At 37.2% G+C, this 20,730-nt stretch overlaps 1 protein-coding gene across 4 annotated transcripts in view; it reads left to right on the forward strand.

Moving 5' to 3' along the window:
* LOC131682828 (heterogeneous nuclear ribonucleoprotein U-like) overlaps positions 1-20,730 on the forward strand; it is a 324,249-nt gene that overhangs the window by 272,390 nt on the left and 31,129 nt on the right. For 2 of the 4 annotated variants that reach the window (XM_058964596.1, XM_058964598.1), the window contains exon 12: positions 6,750-7,627. The exons of 1 other annotated variant lie outside the window; for it this stretch is intronic. In XM_058964596.1, the coding sequence (XP_058820579.1) occupies positions 6,750-6,911 (162 nt within the window). In that variant the 3' untranslated portion in view covers positions 6,912-7,627. Of the gene's footprint in view, positions 1-6,749; positions 7,628-20,730 lie in introns of those variants that run through there. One more of the 4 variants, XM_058964597.1, reaches the window with a different exon arrangement.

A 20,730-nucleotide genomic window follows, 5' to 3' on the forward strand; every position in this document is an offset into this window, starting at 1 on the left:
CAAGAAAAAATGAAATTTGTTCTTCTCAACGAGCCTAGAATCCAGCGCATCCCCTATCAACGCAGACGCCAACAACAAATGTTCTTTTCAGAACCACCATAATTATTATAAAGAATAACTTGAAACATTCCCACACATTTCATTGAGTATCATTCGATTTGAATTACAAGTCAAACGAGTAGTCACGACACTCCGGTTATGTCCTAGACATTACCCACCCATGTTTTTATTTTGCTTTACTATAAAAATAAAATTACTTTGTAGTAAATATTCATTCCTTGCGTCGAAATGAGAGGTAACGCTTGAAATGTTGTGTAAATTACATATCTGCAGGCTATTTCATGGCCCGATATTGTGACGTCTCGAGTGAGAACAAAATTGTCTAGAAGGATAGAGTTGGCTTTTATCGAACTTTTTCAGGGAAATATTCGAAATTAAATAGTTAATAATAAAAATCTCAGATTTTTTAAATGAATTATTGGACAAAAATATTTACAGTTGGTAAAAAATTATCAGTTTAGTTGAAGTTGACTGCTTTCATTAATATTCAAGATATTGTTTGAACAGATTGATATGATGCATGAGAATTGTATAATTTTCAATTTGAATTTGTGCTCATGAATAGTACATGAAAAGATGAAATAATCGTTACTGATAGATGCTGAGCATGTTGAGAATATGGTTTGTTTTTTGTTTCGATGATTTTGTTAAAGGGAATCATCTTATCGTACGTTACGCAAAAAAGTCTCATTTTATCAAACTTACCCCGGCGATCAAAGATACCTTTTACGGTACTCTACAACTTCGTAGAAAATCAAAATGCTCTATCTGTTACCGTTGTACAGATTGGAGTATTCCCTTTAAATGGCTAGACCCACGACCGTTGCCATGCAGAGAAATTCTGAAACTTTCAAGCGAAAACTGATGCCACTACAACTTTGTGGGTATCATAGCTTTCTGTCTCTCGTCTTTTCGGAGATACCGTCGTGCGGGGCTACTTTGGATATGAGGGGATACTTTGCACACTTTAGTTTTTTCAATATTTACTAACAGACGCGCTTTTATGAGTTTTATTATATTTTTGACATTTGTAGAGCCATGTCTTTTAACCCTCCGGAAGTCGCCCTTATGGTCCACTAAACGAGCAGTTGCTGGTGTCCTAAGACGATTTCGCTAGATTTTCAGAGTAGCATGCACTCAGTGCACTAGCGCGACTGCCGGAAGGTTAACCATGTTGCATATGTCATTTGTCATTTTTCTTAACACTGTTCATCTAAACATACAAAACACTTCAAGGGTCGATAAAAGTGATTGGACTCTCGTAAAATCTTAAGTATACTGAGACTACATACTGATTTTCGCAAAGATGAAAAAAATGATGAAAAATTGCGTTTTCCGTTTATTTCTAGTACGTCAGGAACGGTTTTTATGAGCATTTGAAGGTGGTGTTTGTGTGATGAAAAATTGCGTTTTCTGTTTGTTTCTTGTATGCAACGACCGGTTTTTACGAGCATTTGAAGATTTTTGTGTCTTTTAATGTCATTATCAACACTTTACCGAAGATACCAAGCCTCTAAATAATATTTTCATTCTCCGTATTTTTTTCCAAGAGAATTAATTACGAAAATTGTATTTTTCTAAAGATACTCTGAATTATATTGTATAATTTCTTTGAAGACATTGAACCTCCAATGGTAATTGCGAAATAATGTGATCTTTTTACTTTTTTATTTTGCGAAATTTTCAATCCCACCGTGTGGCTATTTTTATAATTGACAATACAAAAAATTGTTAAATGCTCTTGAAAATCTATTCTGACATACTAGAGATAAACTAATATCGCCATTTTTTATTATTTTCCTTTTTTCTCTCTACGAAAAACAATAAGCAGTCTGAACCCACTCAAGTTTTTTCGACAAGAAACGTTGTAAATGTCAAATTAAAATGAATCCCTCATTTTAGAATATGTGATAAACGGGTGATGTTTTATTGTTGAAAAAGCCTCTGATATCAGTATAAATTAATGATATTTCAATAAAAGTAACTAGTAAACTGGTTAATTTGTATTTTATATTGAATTCAAGAAGTGTGCAAAGTAGCCCCCGGCTAGACCACAAAACATGTTTTTAAACACTATATGAACAATTTTTTTATGCGTGAACCAATTCTGCTCATATTAAGCATAAATAATACATACGCGATGACGATAAATCTGTGCTGATGATACAAAGCCATCGATTATTAAAGGAGTTATAATTCGTCAAAATTGAAAAATTGAAAAAAAAAAAGTGCGCAAAGATACCCCGCACGAGGGTACGAGTTTTTCCTAACTCTACTTTACCCTTACACGTGGTTCACATATGTTAGATAAGCGGGTTACGGCCTTTGCGAATGTTAAGCAGTAGTATGCAACTTCAAAAGTAATTCACTTTTTAACAGTCGGTTAGATTGTCTTTCAGTCTTCGATGAACTTGTTCGGCATATCTTCAAAAGCTTAACTCCTTTCTATGTCCGTGTTCGGATGTTTTACGCGATCACTAGCGATGATTTTATGAACTGCGAGTGTTTCCCCACACATTTCGGGGTAGGGTAAACCGATTTCGCCCAAATTTTGACAGTGTAATTTTCCATGATTTGGAACGACGCAGGTGGTGTATATTAGTGATTCCAAAAATGGTTGTTTTATTGTCACCCTATTGTATATGGTACAAAAAAAATCTGTTTTAATCCACCTAGTGATGCGATTGCGCCTTTCTCATTTATCCAAACTATGATTCATTAGCTGGTTATGTTCAATACAACAATGGAAATGTCTACTGCATTCTTATTGCACTTAGCACGTATGCCACGACTTCCACGAAAGTCGACGCTAACACAGCATGAGTTCAATATTATTTTTATTTTTATGCGATCATATTTTGAAATACTGGGGAAATGGATTTGGAAAGCTCCTTTTCCAAGGGGGGGGGGGGAGGTTTGGCAGAGTGAGAGTGCAGGATGCGTCAGAAATCCTTCATCTTATTTCGGTTTACGGGGTGGATGAAGGGAATGCAGGTTTCACGGTGGGGGTGTAGGGTGAGGTGACGAAGGAGGGGAGTGAAAGGGCAAGGGGTGAGGGTTGTGACGCAATACTCACCTGCATATTTTGCCTTCCATTTGAGACATAACCTTACTCCATTCCAGTGTAACCTTACTAACCAAGCTGAAACTTCGGATGGGATTACTGTATCTTTCATTTGAAATCAAGTTTGTAAAGATCGGCAGGAAGCTGGCTGGGGAATAGGTGTGATATTAGCTTAGGAACTTGACGAGTTCCCCGGAGGCATCTGGCCAATATGGTCAAAGCTACTTTGATTGATCATTAGTGATCCTGACCCGCAAACTAGAGTAATGTTGCACCCATTTTAATATGTTTTACATTATTTGGACATTATGGTTGTACCATCATTTGGACATCATGGTTGTACCAGTTTATATGCTGTGTGACCGCACTCTTCAACCCGTAACTCCGGAACCGGAAGTCGGATCAACTAAAAATTCAATAGTTTATGGGAGCGTTATACCAAATGAAACTAAGTTTGTGAAAATCAGTTCAGCCATCTCTGAGAAAATTGTGATGACACACACATACACACACAAACATTTTCCGATCTCGACGAACTGAATCGAATGGTATATGACCAGGCATTGTAATTCTCTCTCACTCACGCGAGAAAAATCAATTAAAACTTCAAAAAATACACTTAATTACAAAGAAAAGCGGCAAAGAAGTATGATAGACTTGTTTTTTCGTGTTTTGGAATAACGACAGGAAAGCAGCGAACGCAAAAAGGATACTGTGATAAACTCATTCACTCATTCTCCGGTTGTTTTATTTATCCGGAGAAATGTCACGTTGTATTTATCCGGAGAAGTTGTGTGAGTGCCAATAACTTTTCGTGTGAAAATGTGAGTTTTTATTGTCGCAGTAGCAAACTATCCGGGCGCATTTACTCATATGAGCGATAAATGCAATGTCTGTATATGACACTCGGCCCTCCGGGCCTCGGTTATGAAGTCGATTTTTACAGTGATTGCTAAGCCTTTCTTTATATGAGAAAGTCAATAAAAAGTATAATATATAATTAGCTTAATCAGCATGAGTTCAATGTTATCTTCATGTGATTATATTTTCATGGTGGAATGGGTTTGGAAGTGGAGGGGGTGGGGGTTAGTAGAGTGGGAGTGGAGGATGCATTAGAAATCCTTCATCTTATTTCGGTATACGGGGTGGATGAAGAGAATGTGGGTTTGATGGTGGTCCAAGGGGAGAGGAGTGATGAAGGAGGGAGGTATAAGAGCAAGGGGGAAGGAGTGGCGACGCTATACTCAACTGTATATTTTGCCTTACATTTGAGATTTGGTTTTAAAAAAATGGTTCAGTCATCACCGAAGAATCGATGTGACTTTAATTGTGAAATATTCCCGGATCCGGGACTTCCGAAATTGTCGCTAGTGGACAATATATTCAAAGAATGTTTGAATGGCAATCAGTGACCTAGATCTGCGATTAGAATTTGGTGACCATTTCAATAGTTTTTACCCTCTGAGATATTACGATTGTAACGGTTTATATGGCAAATTCCAGTGTAACCTTACTAACAAACCTGTAACTCCGGAACCAAGAATCAGAACCGAATGAAATTCATAAGCAGTCAATGGGATCACTGTATGTATCATTTGAAATCAAGTTTGTAAAAATCAGTCAAGAATTCACTGGGGAATAGGTTTGATATTAGTTTAGGAACTTGGTGAGTTCCCCGGGGGCATCATGAACCGTCATAGGTGGCCAATGTGGTCAAAGCTACTTCGATTGATCATTAATGATCTAGACCCGCAAACTCAAGTAATATTGCACCCATTTTAACTGTTGTGTGTCCGACGCGGTACCCGGGTACATTTTAAAGTTTCAATTAATTAAATTCCTATGTTTTATCCATAGCTGGAAATTGAAATTTTGTGACATCTTAGAACTTCACTAAGTCAAGCTTTTGGGTTAATAATATTGTTGATATAGTAAGGGTGGGAGTGAGGAGGGGCTCCTGATTTTTTTTACTACGTAACAGGCCGACGTAGGTACTCGGGTACCCACAAAACTAAAATGCCCGTAACTAAGGTAATATCCAACCGATTTCGATACTTTTGGCCGTTTTGGATTCAGGAACTTATCCACTTTTGGACTTGGTAAAAATGAATCGGGTTACTTCATTCGATTCCCAGGAATCCGGGTTTCCGGAAGCAGGTTCCAGTGCTGGGGTACTATTTGCGATCTTCAATGGAATACTAGCAATATGGGTATCAAAATTCTTGGAATTGCATCAGTAGGCTGTATCTCGCGGTTTTGGAACCATTTGGTGATTTGGCCCCCGAACGGACATTCCGAAGCAGGTTCCCGTGGGGCCGTGAGTGGCCATTCCATTCCAATTCCATTTTTCAAATTGCCATAGGGTCCCGTAACAATAAAAAACAGACTTCCGAGACAATTTGAAGAGTTTTGATATTCATATTGATAGTACATTATTAAAATTTACAAATCATATCCTAGTACTGGAACATTACTCCGGGAAATCCAGATTACCAAAAACCAGATCAATTATTCCGGTTCTGTTGTACAGAATCAAAAAGTGGACGAGTTCCTGAATCCAAAATATCTAAAAGTGTCCAAATCGGTTAAAGGAAGCCATAGTTATGAGCATTTCAATTTGTGGGTACCCGGGTACCCCCGTTGGCCTGTTAAAGGTGTTTTTTTGTTGGACACATATGTAACTGTTAATATGTATCACATCATTTGAACATCGTGGTAGTAGCAGTTTATATGGGAATTTGCTGTGTGACCCCATTCTTCAACTCGTAAATCCGGAACTGGAAGTCGGTTCAACTAAAATTCAATAGCAGCTTATGACACCGTTATACCTTTCATTTGAAACTAAGTTTGAGTAAATCGGTTCAGCCATCTCAAAGAAAATTGTGTGAGTTTAAATGACACACACAGACACTTTATGAAGTGAAAGGGAAATTGCGGTTTTTTCTCTTCAAAACGGTGTATCTCAAGATGCGCTCATATTATATTGAGATGATACGTGTTTTTTATGTAAAAATGTCTGAGGAACGCGATGGCATTAAAATTTTCAAAATTAAAATATACGTATTTTGAGAAAAATAACTTTCAATATTTAACTGATAAAATTGCATACTTGGCAACACTGTCGGCAAAAAACAATATTTTTTATAGACTCCTTGAACAATTTTCTTCAAAAGCCATCCTGTGGTTTGATTCTAGAGTAAATAGAACCGGAGATATGATCAAAAGAAAATCAAGGGTTTTGACAATTTACCAAAACGGGTGATGCTCCCATGACCCGAGGGGTGGTTCAATTGTCACAAAAATTTGGGTTTTTATATATTGGCCCTAGATGAACAATTCCGCTAAATTTTGTTCAAATCCGTGGAGGTCGATTACACGTGCCTTGATCACTTCGCATGGAATGACCCATATGACACTCGGCCCTCCGGGTCTCGGTTAAGAAATCGATTTTTACAGTGATTGCATAGCCTTTCTATATCAGAAAGGCAAAACAACCAACAATTATTTTTTTGTGAATTTTATTGCATAATTATTTAATATTCACCCTTTATGTGCAAACCGTTATTTATTCAAAAATCGAGATAGTTACTCATTGCTATAATTTACACTATTTCTATGTTTGTAGTCAAATCTCAAAAACTTATTGCAGCAAGGAGGCAGTGGAACAGATAACAGTGCGCAGCATGCGAACATGGAACACTACTGGTCGCAGTACGCACAACAACAAAACTACGGTAACTATCAGCAATCGAAGTCCCACGGATCGGGATCGTCCAAGAACAAGTAAATAGACTACTTAACTATATTTAGTGTTTAAGTTACATTTTAGCAACTTTTTCTCTCTCCTACACCAAATTTTCACACAAATTATCAATACTCCACCAGCTATAAGTACGATAATAAATACTTTAAATGATACTGCATTCTTAAGTTAAGAAATCAAATGTAATTGGAAAAAGTGCAGATAGTGTTTTATATCTGAATATATTTGAATCCATTTGAGAAGTACAATGATTTGCTTCGGACCTTTTCAAAGCGAGCGCTACATATGAGAGAGAGAGTTTTAAAGCATAACATAGATTTAGTTCTAAACGGAGAATCCACCTATTCTGTAGCAGGTTACAACTGCAAGCATTGTGCAGTTTAGTTGAAATACATGCTGGGGAAGTACATTTTTAGCATCTGCAAAAAAAATCGTTGATCGTTGATAAGTTTTTGTACTGAGTAAAATAATGAGTTGCAGTTTATTTTCGTTTACGAAAAGCACTGAGGGCAGAACATTATTTTTGAAATCCTGTATTGTTTAACAAATTCAATATAGTTCATGTCTTGTAAATTATGTTTTTGTTCATTAATTTTTACATTTTTCATCATTACTTGCTTGAAAGTAGATGTATTCATTCAAGGCGAACTATAGATTATACCATAGGTAAATGATACACTAAATGAATAAGAAATCGTGATTATTTTGTTTCAATAAAAACTATAATCATACTGAAGAAACCTTTTCTTTAACCAATTACTCAGTAGTTTTTAGTAGGTAAAAACAGCTTTTTGTTGATCCGAAATAAATTCATCTGCTACGAGCACCAACTTTTCACATTTTAGTTGAACTATCTAGAACACTCTAGTTAGAGTGTTGCCACGAGGAAGAAGAAAACACATTGTCGCTGTTGTGCTATCTTATGACAAGCGCCATTTAGCGCATTTCGAGAAAAACGATTTTTAAAGTTTGAGATTGAATATCTTGAAACTTATAAATGGTATAAACAATTCAAAGAAGACAATTGATGCTTCTATCTATTCTGTATTAATCTCTCAAATATTACGAAGATCGGTTGACTACGTTGCGAGTTTTTACTCTAAATGTAAATAAAAGTCGCGAAGCCGTGTGGTGTCCGGCGGGCTGAAATCTTTTTGCACTATTTCAACCAAGAATAGAACCTCTGGGAACTGCTCCCATGTCGTAAGAGGCGACTAACAACATGCTAGGAGTTCCTAGGCCGAGGTTTTGTTCCGTACCGAAGACTTAATCTGGGCGGACCTTAAGGTTTTCCATATTACCCTCTTTCCAGTCTGTATTTAGTGAATCACTGACATATACCTTTTCTGATTCGCCTTTCTTGATTGTGTACCAACGTTTTAAGTTTCTTCTGGCGGTTGTATATTAGCCGTAAATGACGAAATCTAATTCTACACTAAGTAACAGAATATATTAATATACCGGCACTTCCACGCCAAGGTTTAACTTCCAAAGCTTTGGCTTAAAAACCGTTTTTAAAAAATGGAAACTTTCATGCAGGAAATTTATTGAATTGGCCTAAGATGGAGCTGTCGAATTTCACAAAAAGCTTTTTATGTTGCAAGTGATCTGTAGTTGTGTTAAATTAGGTATTTTTCTATTATATTTGAAACCGTCTACCGACAAATCTACATTTACGAATACCTCCAAAAGTGACTTCTTGAGGTCTCATGAAGGCCTGACACTAGCTTTATGATACTTTTGCTTTTCTAAACAGTAATAAAAATCTCAACATTCAAGAACTTCACTTTGTCAGAAAATGTAGGGCCATCGGAAGCTAAAACTTCGTAAAATCGCACTCCTGGTCCTTTTTTCAGTGCAGTACTCTACGTCACTCGTTCAAATTTGCACCGCTCTTATGGTAGTCGGTATTTGCTAGTATTACTGTTCTCCCATCCATTCTGGTAGTCAAACGGTGGGATAGCAAAATTCTTACAAGTTTCCTATCTCATGCCTCCACGCGATTCTAAGTCTATTGATGACATTTGGTCCTTAGACCGCAGAATGAGAGGGTGCGAACAGAATGAGAGGGTGCGAACAGATCTAGTCGAGAAAACATTGCCGTAAAAATGAATAGTTGATCGGAAATTAGCCCCAATACGACTAATCTGACTAGTATCTATGAACACGGCTCAATACGTATTGAAAATTCGCCGCGTCTGTTTTTATGAACCTAATTTAAAGCTCCGTTATTGCTAACAAGTCCGTGTATCAGATTAACAATCCTTTATATTTCCCTTCAGTGTTCGGTATTATCGCTCGTATACTTGTATTCCACAAACAATCCGATATGGAAAATAAGAAATACTTTCCTTGATTTATAACATCTCGCGCTATTTTTGCCAGTATAATATGCTGTCACTTGGTAGTTTTCAAGCCAATAAATATATCGTAGAGAAGAAGTAGCGAGTTCTGTCCAAATACTGTTGCAATAAATAGTGATCCGGCCCATTACGCAGATAAGATTAGCTTTTCCAGGCAATACTCCCACGATCGGCTGTGTGGAGTTCAAATTGTTTTTGTTTAGGGAACATAGTATACTCTCGGTAGCCGGCTGCCCAGAGTTTAAAAATAACCAAAAACTAAACAAGATCATCTCTTTTTCGAGTGATCGTGCACTCGAAGACTAACTAAACAACTACCTAATAAAATATGCTTTACAGGTCGCATCGTTTGCTTGGAGCGAATCCTAGACCTGATACCCTTCCAAACCACCAACTCCGCGACACCTATGGAAGAGTCTGATGAATCGTCGTCCTTCCGTTAAGTAGGTGGAGCATCAACACTTCCTGTCTACCTTATCCTTTATCCTTCCCCGTGAACGATGGAGATGGGGGCGGCCGGCAATGATGGCTATCATGCTGTTGAGGTTTTAATATGGGTCGGATTGGTATGAATTCCTACTTACCACTTCCTAAGCAACTCTTATTAGATAATCAGCAGTCAAACATGATGAAGTCAGTGTGCAATCCGCCAAAATCATCGTCACAACGCAATGCAACGCAACGCAACGCAACGCAACGTAAATGTAAATAAAAGTCGCGCTCACACGTGTCATAGGTGTGTATTGATGATAAAATTCGTATGGCGTGTCATAATCGTGCATGGAAAATTTTCCATGGAAAAAAATCATCAATTATTTTTATTCATATCTTTAGTTTCATTAAGTCTATAAACAATGGATGAGATGCATTCTGAAGGAAATGCGTCAGGGAATCTAGAAAAAATAGTTATTTTTGGTTACAGTGTTGCCAAATATGCTATATTTCTTGTTTAAAACTTAATCTGCATCATAATCCGTGTTTTTTTGTTTTGTAAATGATTATGCCATTGTGTTTCTCAGATAGTTCTACACATAAGAACGTATTATGCATCAAGATAACATGAGCCAATCCCCAGACACAGTCGTTTGAAGTCGAAAATTAAAAATTTCACTATACATTTCTAGCTATATCTCAATAACCAAGCAGAATGTCAAAATTCTGAAAACGCCACTTTGTAGAGATTTTTTAGACAAGTGATGTGGCATATCCAACTCAGTTTACCCCAAAATGGCGTTTGTCATAGGATAGCACAACAGCGACGACATAACACATCCAAACGAGCATGAAATTTGACATTCACAATAGAAATACGTCAAATTTCATTTCGTTTGGATTCGTTATATGCCTTTTTCTTTCTCTTGGCCACACTCTAACCAGAGTGCTCTAGAACTGTCCCCTTCGTTCCGATTGGCAAAAGTAGTATGTCATAAAGATCTAAAGGCCTATTTACACCCTCGGTGAAAATGAACGTGAACTCAATGCGCACCAAATTGTTTTTTTCCAATATCTCACTTATTAGTGCATAGAAATTGATGAAACTGGAACTAAACCATGGTACTTTAATATACTTAGCGAGTGCATGCACAATTTTTCGATGTAATTGAATCAATACAATAATATTTATATTCCCCGATCATTATAAAAATTTCACGGTGAAATATTTTCGCAATGGATAATTCACTTGTTCACCGAGAGTGTAAACGCCTCGATGCGGAGTGGTGAATATAAATGTCATCGCTGTTCACGGTGAACGTTCGCCTTCGAATACCAGGGGTGGAATCACGTAAGGTGATTATCACCCGGTGACTATCACTTTTCAATATTTGGTATCATGTAAGGTGACAATCACCACAATTAGTCATAAGTGCGGTGGGTCTAACATCACATTAAAATTTTGAAATTGTGTAAGGTGATAATCACCTCGAAGTGATCACCTTTCTGTCAAAATACAGGTGACAACAAAATAGTTATCACTTTGTGTTTGTGAAGTATACTTGTCGCGAGTAGCAAATAACAAAAATAAGTACACCCATGTTTTTACGCGGTTTTTCTGCGCGGTTTTTTTTTTTGCGCGGTTTTTTTTTCAATTTTTTTTTTACGCGGATTTTCCAATAACGGGGTTTTTACGCGGATTTTCCAATTAACGCGGTTTTTTTACGCGGATTTTCCAATTAACGCGGTTTTTGCAAAAATATTCTAAGCCCTTTTGAATGCAAAAGACTTAGACTTTCTTCCGAAAAAAATTTCTAAGTCCTTTTAAATGCAAAGAATTTAGAAGAATTTTGGCAGTTTTTATTTTGCGCGGATTTCGCAATTAACACGATTTTTGCAAAAAATATTCTAAGTCCTTTTGAATGCAAAAGACTTAAAAGATTTTCGGAAAGATGGAAGAGACGGGTCTGCAAGACTCCTTATGGCCCACACCCCAACAATATGGGTATTTTCGGAATGGACTTGAAGAGTAGGTGCCAGAAATTGATTTTTGACGCCATTTTGAAATCAAAGATGGCGACTTCCGGTTTAGTGAAATTCTCTATAACCCAATCAATATGGATATTTTCGGAATGGTCTTGAAGAGTAAATGCCAGAAATTGATTTTTGACGCCATTTTGAAATCAAAGATGGTGACTTCCGGTTTAGTGAAATTCTCTATAACCCAATCAATAAGGGTATTTTCGGAATAGTCTTGAAGATTAGGTGCCAGAAATTGATTTTGACGCCATTTTGAAATCAAAGATGGCGACTTCCGGCTTGGCGAAGTTCGCTATAACCCAATCAATATGGGTATTTTCGGAATGGTTTTGAAGAGTAGGTGCCAGAAATTGATTTTTGACGCCATTTTGAAATCAAAGATGGCTACTTCCGGTTTAGCGAAATTCGCTATAACCAAATCAATATGGGTATTTTTGGAATGGACTTGGAGAATGGAGTAGCTGCCAGAAATTTATTTTGACGTCATTTTGAAATCCAAGATGGCGACTTCCGGTTCAGCGAAATTCGCTATAACCCAATCAATATGGGTTTTTTTCGGAATGGACTTGACGAGTAGGAGACAAAGATCAATGTTTGACGCCATTTGAATTCCAAGATGGCGACTTCCAAGTTAGCCACATTTACTATAACCCAGTCAATATGATAATTTTAACAAGAAGGTTCCAAAAATTGATTTTCACGGCACTTTAAATCCAAGATGGCTATCTCCGATTTAGCGAAATTCGCTATAACCCAATCAATTTGGGTATTTTTGGAAGTTGTTTTAATTAAGCAGTTGAACAGTATGTTTAATTTGAATAAATTCAAACCCCCAACTCACACCACATATGTCTCTTTCTTTTCTCTCTCTTCCATTTTCACCGCACTCTTCTGGATGAACACATAAAAATATTTTGCATTTTGCTGGTTTATGCCTAGATCTTATGTTTGAGGGTGATTTAGATGATTGCCCAGATTTTGTATGCGGGAATTTCGGTATACCGGAAGTTGCCATCTAGAATTTTAAAATGACGCCAAACATTTGTCTGCTACTCGTCAAAACCATTCCGAAAATACTCATATCGATTGAGTTGTAGAGAATCTCGCTAAGCCGGAAGTCGCCAGCTGGGATTTGAAAATAGCGCCAAAAATCAATTTTTAATGGAAAACCTTGCATGGAAGGTGCAGATTTATTTATTCCTGGCACCTACTCGTCAAGACCATTTCGCTAAATCGGAAGTCGTCATCTTTGATTTCAAAATGGCTTTAAAAATCAATTTCTGGCACCTACTCTTCAAGACCATTCCGAAAATATTCATATTGATTGAGTTATAGTGAATTTCGCTAAACCGAAAGTCGCCATCTTTGATTTCAAAATGGCGTCAAAAATCAATTTCTGACATCTACTCGTCAAGTCCATTCCGAAAATATCTATATTGATTGAGTTAGCGAATTTTGCTAAATCGGAAGTCGCCATCTTTGATTTCAAAATGGCGTTACAAATCAATTTCTTATACCTACTCGTCAAGACCATTCCGAAAATATCCATATTGTTTGAGTTATAGCGAATTTCGCTAAACCGGAGGTCGCCATCTTTAATTAAAAACAGTCTTGTCAAAAATCAATTTGACACCTACTCGTCAAGACCATTCCGAAAATATCCATATTGATTGAGTTATAGCGAATTTCGCTAAACCGGAAATCGCCATCTTTGATTCCAAAATGGCGTCAAAAATTAATTTTTTGCACCTACTCTTCAAGACCATTCCGAAAATACCCATATTGATTGGTTTATAGCGAATTTCGCTAAACCGGAGGTCGCAATCTTGGATTTCAAAATGGCGTGAAAAATCAATTTCTGGCACGTACTCTTCAAGACCATTCCGAAAATACCCGTATTGATTTGTTTATAACGGATTTCGCTAAACCGGAAGTCGCCATCTTTGATTTCAAAATGGCGTCAAAATCAATTTCTGGCACCTACTCTTCAAGTCCATTCCGAAAATACCCATATTGTTGGGGTGTGGGCCATAGGCAGTCTTGCAGACCCGTCTCTTCCATCTTTCCGAAAATCTTTTGCATTTAAAAGGACTTAGAATATTTTTGCAAAAAACCGAATTAATTGCGAAATCCGTGCAAAATAAACTTCCAAAAATATTCTAGTCTTTTGCTGAGAGTTTTTTTACGCGGATTTTCCAATTAACGCGGTTTTTTACGCGGATTTTCCAAATAACGCGGTTTTTTACGCGGATTTTCCAATTAATGCGTTTTTACGCGATTTTTTTTACACGGTGCGTATCCCCCACGTGAAAAAATCCTGGGTGTACTATAAAAAGGTAATAAACTAACAAAAATATTTTATTGTTATATATACGCATATAACACGAGTATGCTAAGTTTGCAACTGGCAGCATACGAAATCAAAACCTCCTCCTATACGCTAGTGATTTGTGATGTGAAAATATGCAAAATACCGACAAAGTGCAATGAAAAGGTAATAAAGTAATATATTCTATAGGCCTATTCGTGTATCAAATATGCAAAATACCGAAAAAGTGCAATGAAAAGGTAATAAGGTAATATATACTATTCGTGTATCTAATATGCAAAATACCGAAAAAGTGCAATGAAAAGGTAATAAGGTAATATATTCTGTAGGCCTATTCGTGTATCTAATATGCAAAATACCGAAAAAGTTCAATGAAAAGGTAATAAGGTAATATATTCTATAGGCCTATTCGTGTATCTAACATGTACTTAAAGTTTGCAACTGATGGTATCTATATAAACTCAAGAACGCTTCTGGGTCGTGTAATTCCCACATTATTTTTGTTTAAATACTAAGTACCATTGGTGCTAACAAGTCTCATACATATGTTAATACCGACAAGTCGGCTAGATTTATTATTCGATCTTGATATTGTTTCTATATCACTTTTAGCATTCTACCCTGCCCTTTGGCTCAGTAAGGGGAATGGGCGCGTTGTGCCAGATTGGTCGAGGCACAATTCGATTGTAAGTCGGTGAATGCTTGACGCGCAAAAGTGCCTGAGCCGATGGCAATCACTGTCAAGGATCAATCGAAGACTTTGAAATGGAAACATGTACCTCATTAAAAGCAGTTTAGTTTACATTGTCATAATTTGCCAACTGCTTCGGGTAAATAAACTATAATATAATTAAAAGTAAATAATATTCAAATGTGTATGTATCACAAAATATGAATAACCATGTTCCTGTTTCGTGTCCGTGGAACCATACTGAGTGGCCAAAATAACTTTATTTATCCATAACACTCACCTTTTTCCTTTCTATTTCGTTTTAGTTCTGCTAGTGTCGCACAAATCAGCGCCCTCACCGGAAGGCTAAGTATGGGAGATCTGTTGATATCCCTTTTAACCCGGGAGATTCTCCGCGTCTCTCCGCTATTCGAACAATTCTGCAAATTTTTTCGCAAGGAACCTCCCAAAACTAACAACAAAATTTATTTTCGGTCTCATGCGTCATATTCCTCTGATGACTTCTCCGAGTTAATTTAACATAAAAGGACAACATTGCTGTCAACAATAACTATTCGCTGCCATCAGACGTCGCCAGGTTTTAGAAAAATTGAGATGTACTTTCATACTCAATTGATTCAGATAAGTAGGAACGAACAACAAACTGCAAGTAGCATATTATACATGTCGTATTTTAACATCATGCATATTTATATTAACATATTATTTACAGGTAACACACATATCTCAACACGCAACACTTCCCATACACACGCAAACATTCACACACGCAAATATACAAATGCTCGACAGGTGACTGGGCCAAGTGCATTCACTCGTAGGATCTATCATTTCGATGATCGCCTCGATTCTACGAAACCAGTGCACAATTAAGCTGACATAAGCTAGTCTCGTCTGGTGAATGCATGTAACCTGGAAGCCCCAGACACGACAGGACGAGACGGACAGATGACGGACTGGACTCGACGGGGCCTAGTTCAGAGTTTTAGGCATTCTTCAATGCACGGCTAGCGACCTCAAAAAAAAAATATATATCACTTTTAGCATTCTACACTACAAATAGTGCTCAACGATTGCACTCGAATCAACAAATCTCCAGCTACAACGATAAATACGTTTCTAGAATTTCTTCCTGCCAGTGGTGCTAATTCAATTTTGAATGATGATGAATACTAATCCGCATGTGCAGCTCGACAACAAATACATTATGATTCGAGACGAAAACTTTTCTAAGATTCTGAAATAGGTGGTGCCATTATGAAGGCCTTCTTGAATCATTATCATAGTCATCACTGCGCGGAGACGACGCTAGCCACACTGATGCGAATATGAGTTGAAATCGACTATATAGGTAAATTGAAACTTTACTGTCCTCTCATGGTATGAGAATTGAAGCAGCCTTCGGATATTTTTAGGAAGAAAGCGTTTCTGCCGCTCACAATTATATTTTGAAACATGTCTGCCGGCATTGGACGATGTATAATGTATCGCTTGAAGTTAAGGACGCTAACACGAACTGTGGGCAACCGAAGAGTTCCTCCCGTCGCATGAAGGAGTGTCAAAGTTTACAACCCAATACACAAATCTTCGTGTAACTGCCAAAACGAACGTTACTTCATCAGGTATTAGTCCCTATGTTTGAGTACACTCAGCTGGTGGAGCTAAATTCATTCTTTAGATGAACTGTAAAGATCAGCCGAGAGATTGAGTGGAATGCTTGGTGTAACGGAAAACTCAATGTCTTGGTGATTTCGTATTTTTCCCTCATTTTGATCTAGAACGATCCTATTGCCTTCCCTAGACGTAGCGCAATTTTGATAACGAGATAATTTGAATGGCGAGCTGCATCTTATATATACACTAGGGTGACAATCATTCGTTTTCGAGCTCTCCATCGAGACAGAGGTTGTTTTTTCTAGTCCGTAGTGCTGTGTGAGGCGATAAAGAATAGTGTTAATCCGCATTCAAGGTTATTTTGCCAGTTCGGTTCGGTCCTCAGTCTTTCACTGAAAGCCATTCGATGAAGAAAATAACAAAAGAAATTTTTGTTTTCCTAATTAGTTGATTTCAACAGAAAAATGAATAACGTAACTAAATTTTCTCTTAATTTTGAGAGATTCTCAAATAATAGTTATTGAAAATTATTATTGATTTTGATTCAAGACGCACATCATACGAAATGACAGCAAGCAGCTAAGATGCACACCTTACTGAAATACATCAAGGTAGCGACAGCAACTATGTTCATACACGCTGGGCATAACGGTTAAGCACGTAGGTAGTTGTCTCAGCTTGGAAAGCTTGTTTTATCCTGGACGCAACTACCTGAACCAGTACACAAAAAAAAACAGAAATTCAACTGACCTCATTTTGGTTTTACCTAGTTTTTCTTTAAAAACATTTCAATAAAAGGATGATTTTTATTGACATTTTTTTCAATACATGTGCACTGAAAATTGAAAGTATTGTCGAAAATTGTCAAAATCATTCTATTTCGGATTTAGTCGATTATATAATAACATTTCAATTATTAACCAATGTAATATGCAATATGATAATTATTTTTCATCGTTTGAGATTCCAAACTAGATGTGGAATAAGTATGAAGTTTTTTTGTAGTGCTGGATAGTGTTTGTGACTAAATAGAAAAAAATATACCTTTATTTCAAAATTCAAATCAATCAATTTCCAACAATCCTTAAATACCTTTGGCTATTTCGTCTCATTTAAGATTGCAGTTTATAAAAAGATAACATTATGAGAAACATAACTCTGTATTATATTTACGTGTGAATTACTGACATACGGAATTTTTCAACAATTTTATTCCATACCTTTCATCCGTCGGTCGGTGAAACAAAACGTTTGAAATATCCTATATTGTATTTTACGATGAAGCAGTTTAATTCAACAATGAGATTAGTTGAATTCTAGTCGTTTGTGTCTTGGCTGAAAAGGTAGTGTAACGGCATATGCAATTGTGTCTGGACTAAAACAAGCGTTAGAAGCTGAGACAAGCGTTTCAAGCTTTAGCTCATGTAGCTTTTCAAGTTGTGTGCTTTAGCTTTTTAAGTTTTGTGCTAGGATGAAACGTTCGTGTCCAGACTGAAACTGACAGCACCAAACCAACAACGTTGGATTATTGTTTTCAACAAAAATTTAGTTCGCCCAAATATTAACTAGACGAAACCAAAAACTCAACTAATTTTTTAGTTGAAATTGTGATGAATCGGTTTTCCGTGCAATCATGAATCACGAGAATGTGTGCGTTGTTTATATTCATTGAAAGCTTTTAAATGCATATATTACATTTTATTATTGTACATCACATGACAACTATATACAGGAAAATAAATCATCATTCGAGTTCTAAAATTTTGAAAAAGAAAAAACAGCCACGGTAATATTGAACTGAAAAACCTGTTTTAATCCACCTAGAGGTGCAATTGTGCCTTTCTCATTTCTCCAAACTATGATATAATAGCTGGTTCGTACAATATAACATTATGGAAATCTCTTTCATTCTTATTACACTTGGCAAGTACATATATAAGAGCACCTTTTTGCATTCATCGCGGTATCGGTTTGAATCGGAGTTTTCTATGTGATCGCACTCCACAACCCGTAACTCCGGAGCCGGAAGTCGGATGGAGATGGAATTTAATATCAGTTTCCGGGGACGCGACACCTTTCATTTGAGACTAAGTTGATCAAATCGGTCTAGCCATTTTAGAGAAACCAATATAACCGTTATTCTGAATTTGGATACTTCAGGATCCGTCGATGGTGGCCAGTGTGACCAAAGAGCCTTTGAATGACTGTTGGGGACCTAGATCTACAAATTCAACAGTTGTGCACATTTTGGAAAAAAATCACCTTTTTACATTCATCGCAAAATTCGTTACAATCGGAATTTGCTGCGTGATCGTACGTATCACCCTGTAATTCAGGAACCAGAACTCGGATCCACACAAAATTCAACAGCAGCTGATGGACCTTTCATTTAAAATCAAGTTTGTCAAAATCGGTTCAGAAAATTCCGAGAAACCGATGTGGACAAATCAACAAATTTTGTTTTGTAACCATACTCTTCAACTCGTAATCCGGATCAAGATGTCGGTTGAAAATGAAATTCAATAGCAACCTAGGGAATATTATACCTTTCATTTGAATCTTAGTTTGTAAAAATCGGTTCAGCCATCTCAGAGAAACCGATGTGGACATTTTGTTAACAAATCCGCACATACACACATACATACATACATACATACATACATACGTACATACATACATACATACATACATACATACATACATACATACATACATACATACATACATACATACATACATACACACATACATACACACAGATATTTTGCGATCTCGGCGAATTGAGTCGAATGTTATATGAGACTCGGCCCTCCGGGCCTCGGTTAGAAAGTCAGTTTTTGGAGCAATTGCATAACCTTTCTATATAAGAAAGGCAAAAGAATAATATTTAATTAGCTTAATAAGCATGAGTTCAATCCATACTATGTAGCATAATGAGTTCAATGTTATCTTCATGTGATTATAATTTGAAAAGGTTGGTGGAATGGGTTTGAACATGTAGGGAATGGGGGGTTAGTAGAGTGGGAGTGGAGGATGCGTCAGAAATCCTTCATCTTATTTTGGTATACGGGGTGGATGAAGGAAATGCGGGCGTGAGGGTAGTCCAAGAGGAGGGGAGTGATGAAGGAGGGAGGTGCAAGGGCAAGGCGAAGGGGGGGGGGGAGGGCCGGCGACGCAATACTCAACTGCATATTTTGCCTTCCATTTGAGACTTGGTTTGAGAAAATCGGTTCAGTCATCACCGATGAACCGATGTGACTTTAATTGTGGAATATGCCCGAAATTCCGGACTTCCGGAATCGTCGATAGTGGACAATATATTCAAAGAATGTTTGATTGGCAATCAGTGATCTAGATCTGCGATTAGAAGTAATTTGGTGACCATTTCAATAGTTTTTAGCCTCTGAGGTATTACGATTGTACCGATTTATATGGAAAATTTCAGTGTATCCTTACTAACACCCCTGTAACTCCGGAAGCAAGAGTCAGAACCGAATGAAATTCAGCAGCAGTCAATGGCATTACTGTATCTTTCATTTGAAATCAAGTTTGTAAAAATCGGTAGTGAATTCGTTGTGGAATGGGTGTGATATTAGTTTAGGAACTTGGCGGGTTCCCCGGGGGTGTCATGAACCGTCATAGGTGGCCAATGTGGTCAAAGCTGCTTTGATTGATCATTAGTGATCCAGACCCGCAAACTAGAGTAATGTTACATCAATTTTGATATGTTTTACATCATTTGAACATCATGGTGGTACCAGTTTATATGGGAATTTGCTGTGTGACCGCACTTTTCAACCCGTAACTCCGGAACCGGAAGTCGGATCATCTAAAAATTCAATAGCAGCTTATGGGAACGTTATACCTTTCAGATGAAACTAAGCTGGCGAAAATCGGTTCAGCCATCTCTGAGAAAATTGTGTGAGTTTAAATGACACACACATACATACACACACACACACATACATACACACACACAGACATTTGCCGATCTCGACGAACTGAATCGAATGGTGTATGACACTCGGCCCTCCGGGCCTTGGTTAAAAAGTCGATTTTTACAGTGATTGCATAGCCTTTCTTTATATGAGAAAGGCAAAAAGGTGCGAAATCGGCAAAGTCCCAAAAAGTCGATTTCTATAAAAAAAATTTTTCTAGATAACATAAAATCTCGACGTTTCATGCATTTTAAAGATGTTTGGCATTAAAAATACGAATTCGATTTCTGAAATTTCATGGGGTCCCCCCTTTGAAAAAAAAATTTGAGTTCCGGCTTATATAGGAATTTCATGTGTGACCGGACCGTTCAGTCTATATTTCCGGAACCAGCGATCCGTGCGAAATTTTACAGACATCTGTGGGGATAACATAGCT

The sequence above is a fragment of the Topomyia yanbarensis genome, chromosome 2 (assembly GCF_030247195.1).
Source record: "Topomyia yanbarensis strain Yona2022 chromosome 2, ASM3024719v1, whole genome shotgun sequence".
Classification (NCBI taxonomy): Eukaryota; Metazoa; Arthropoda; class Insecta; order Diptera; family Culicidae; genus Topomyia; species Topomyia yanbarensis.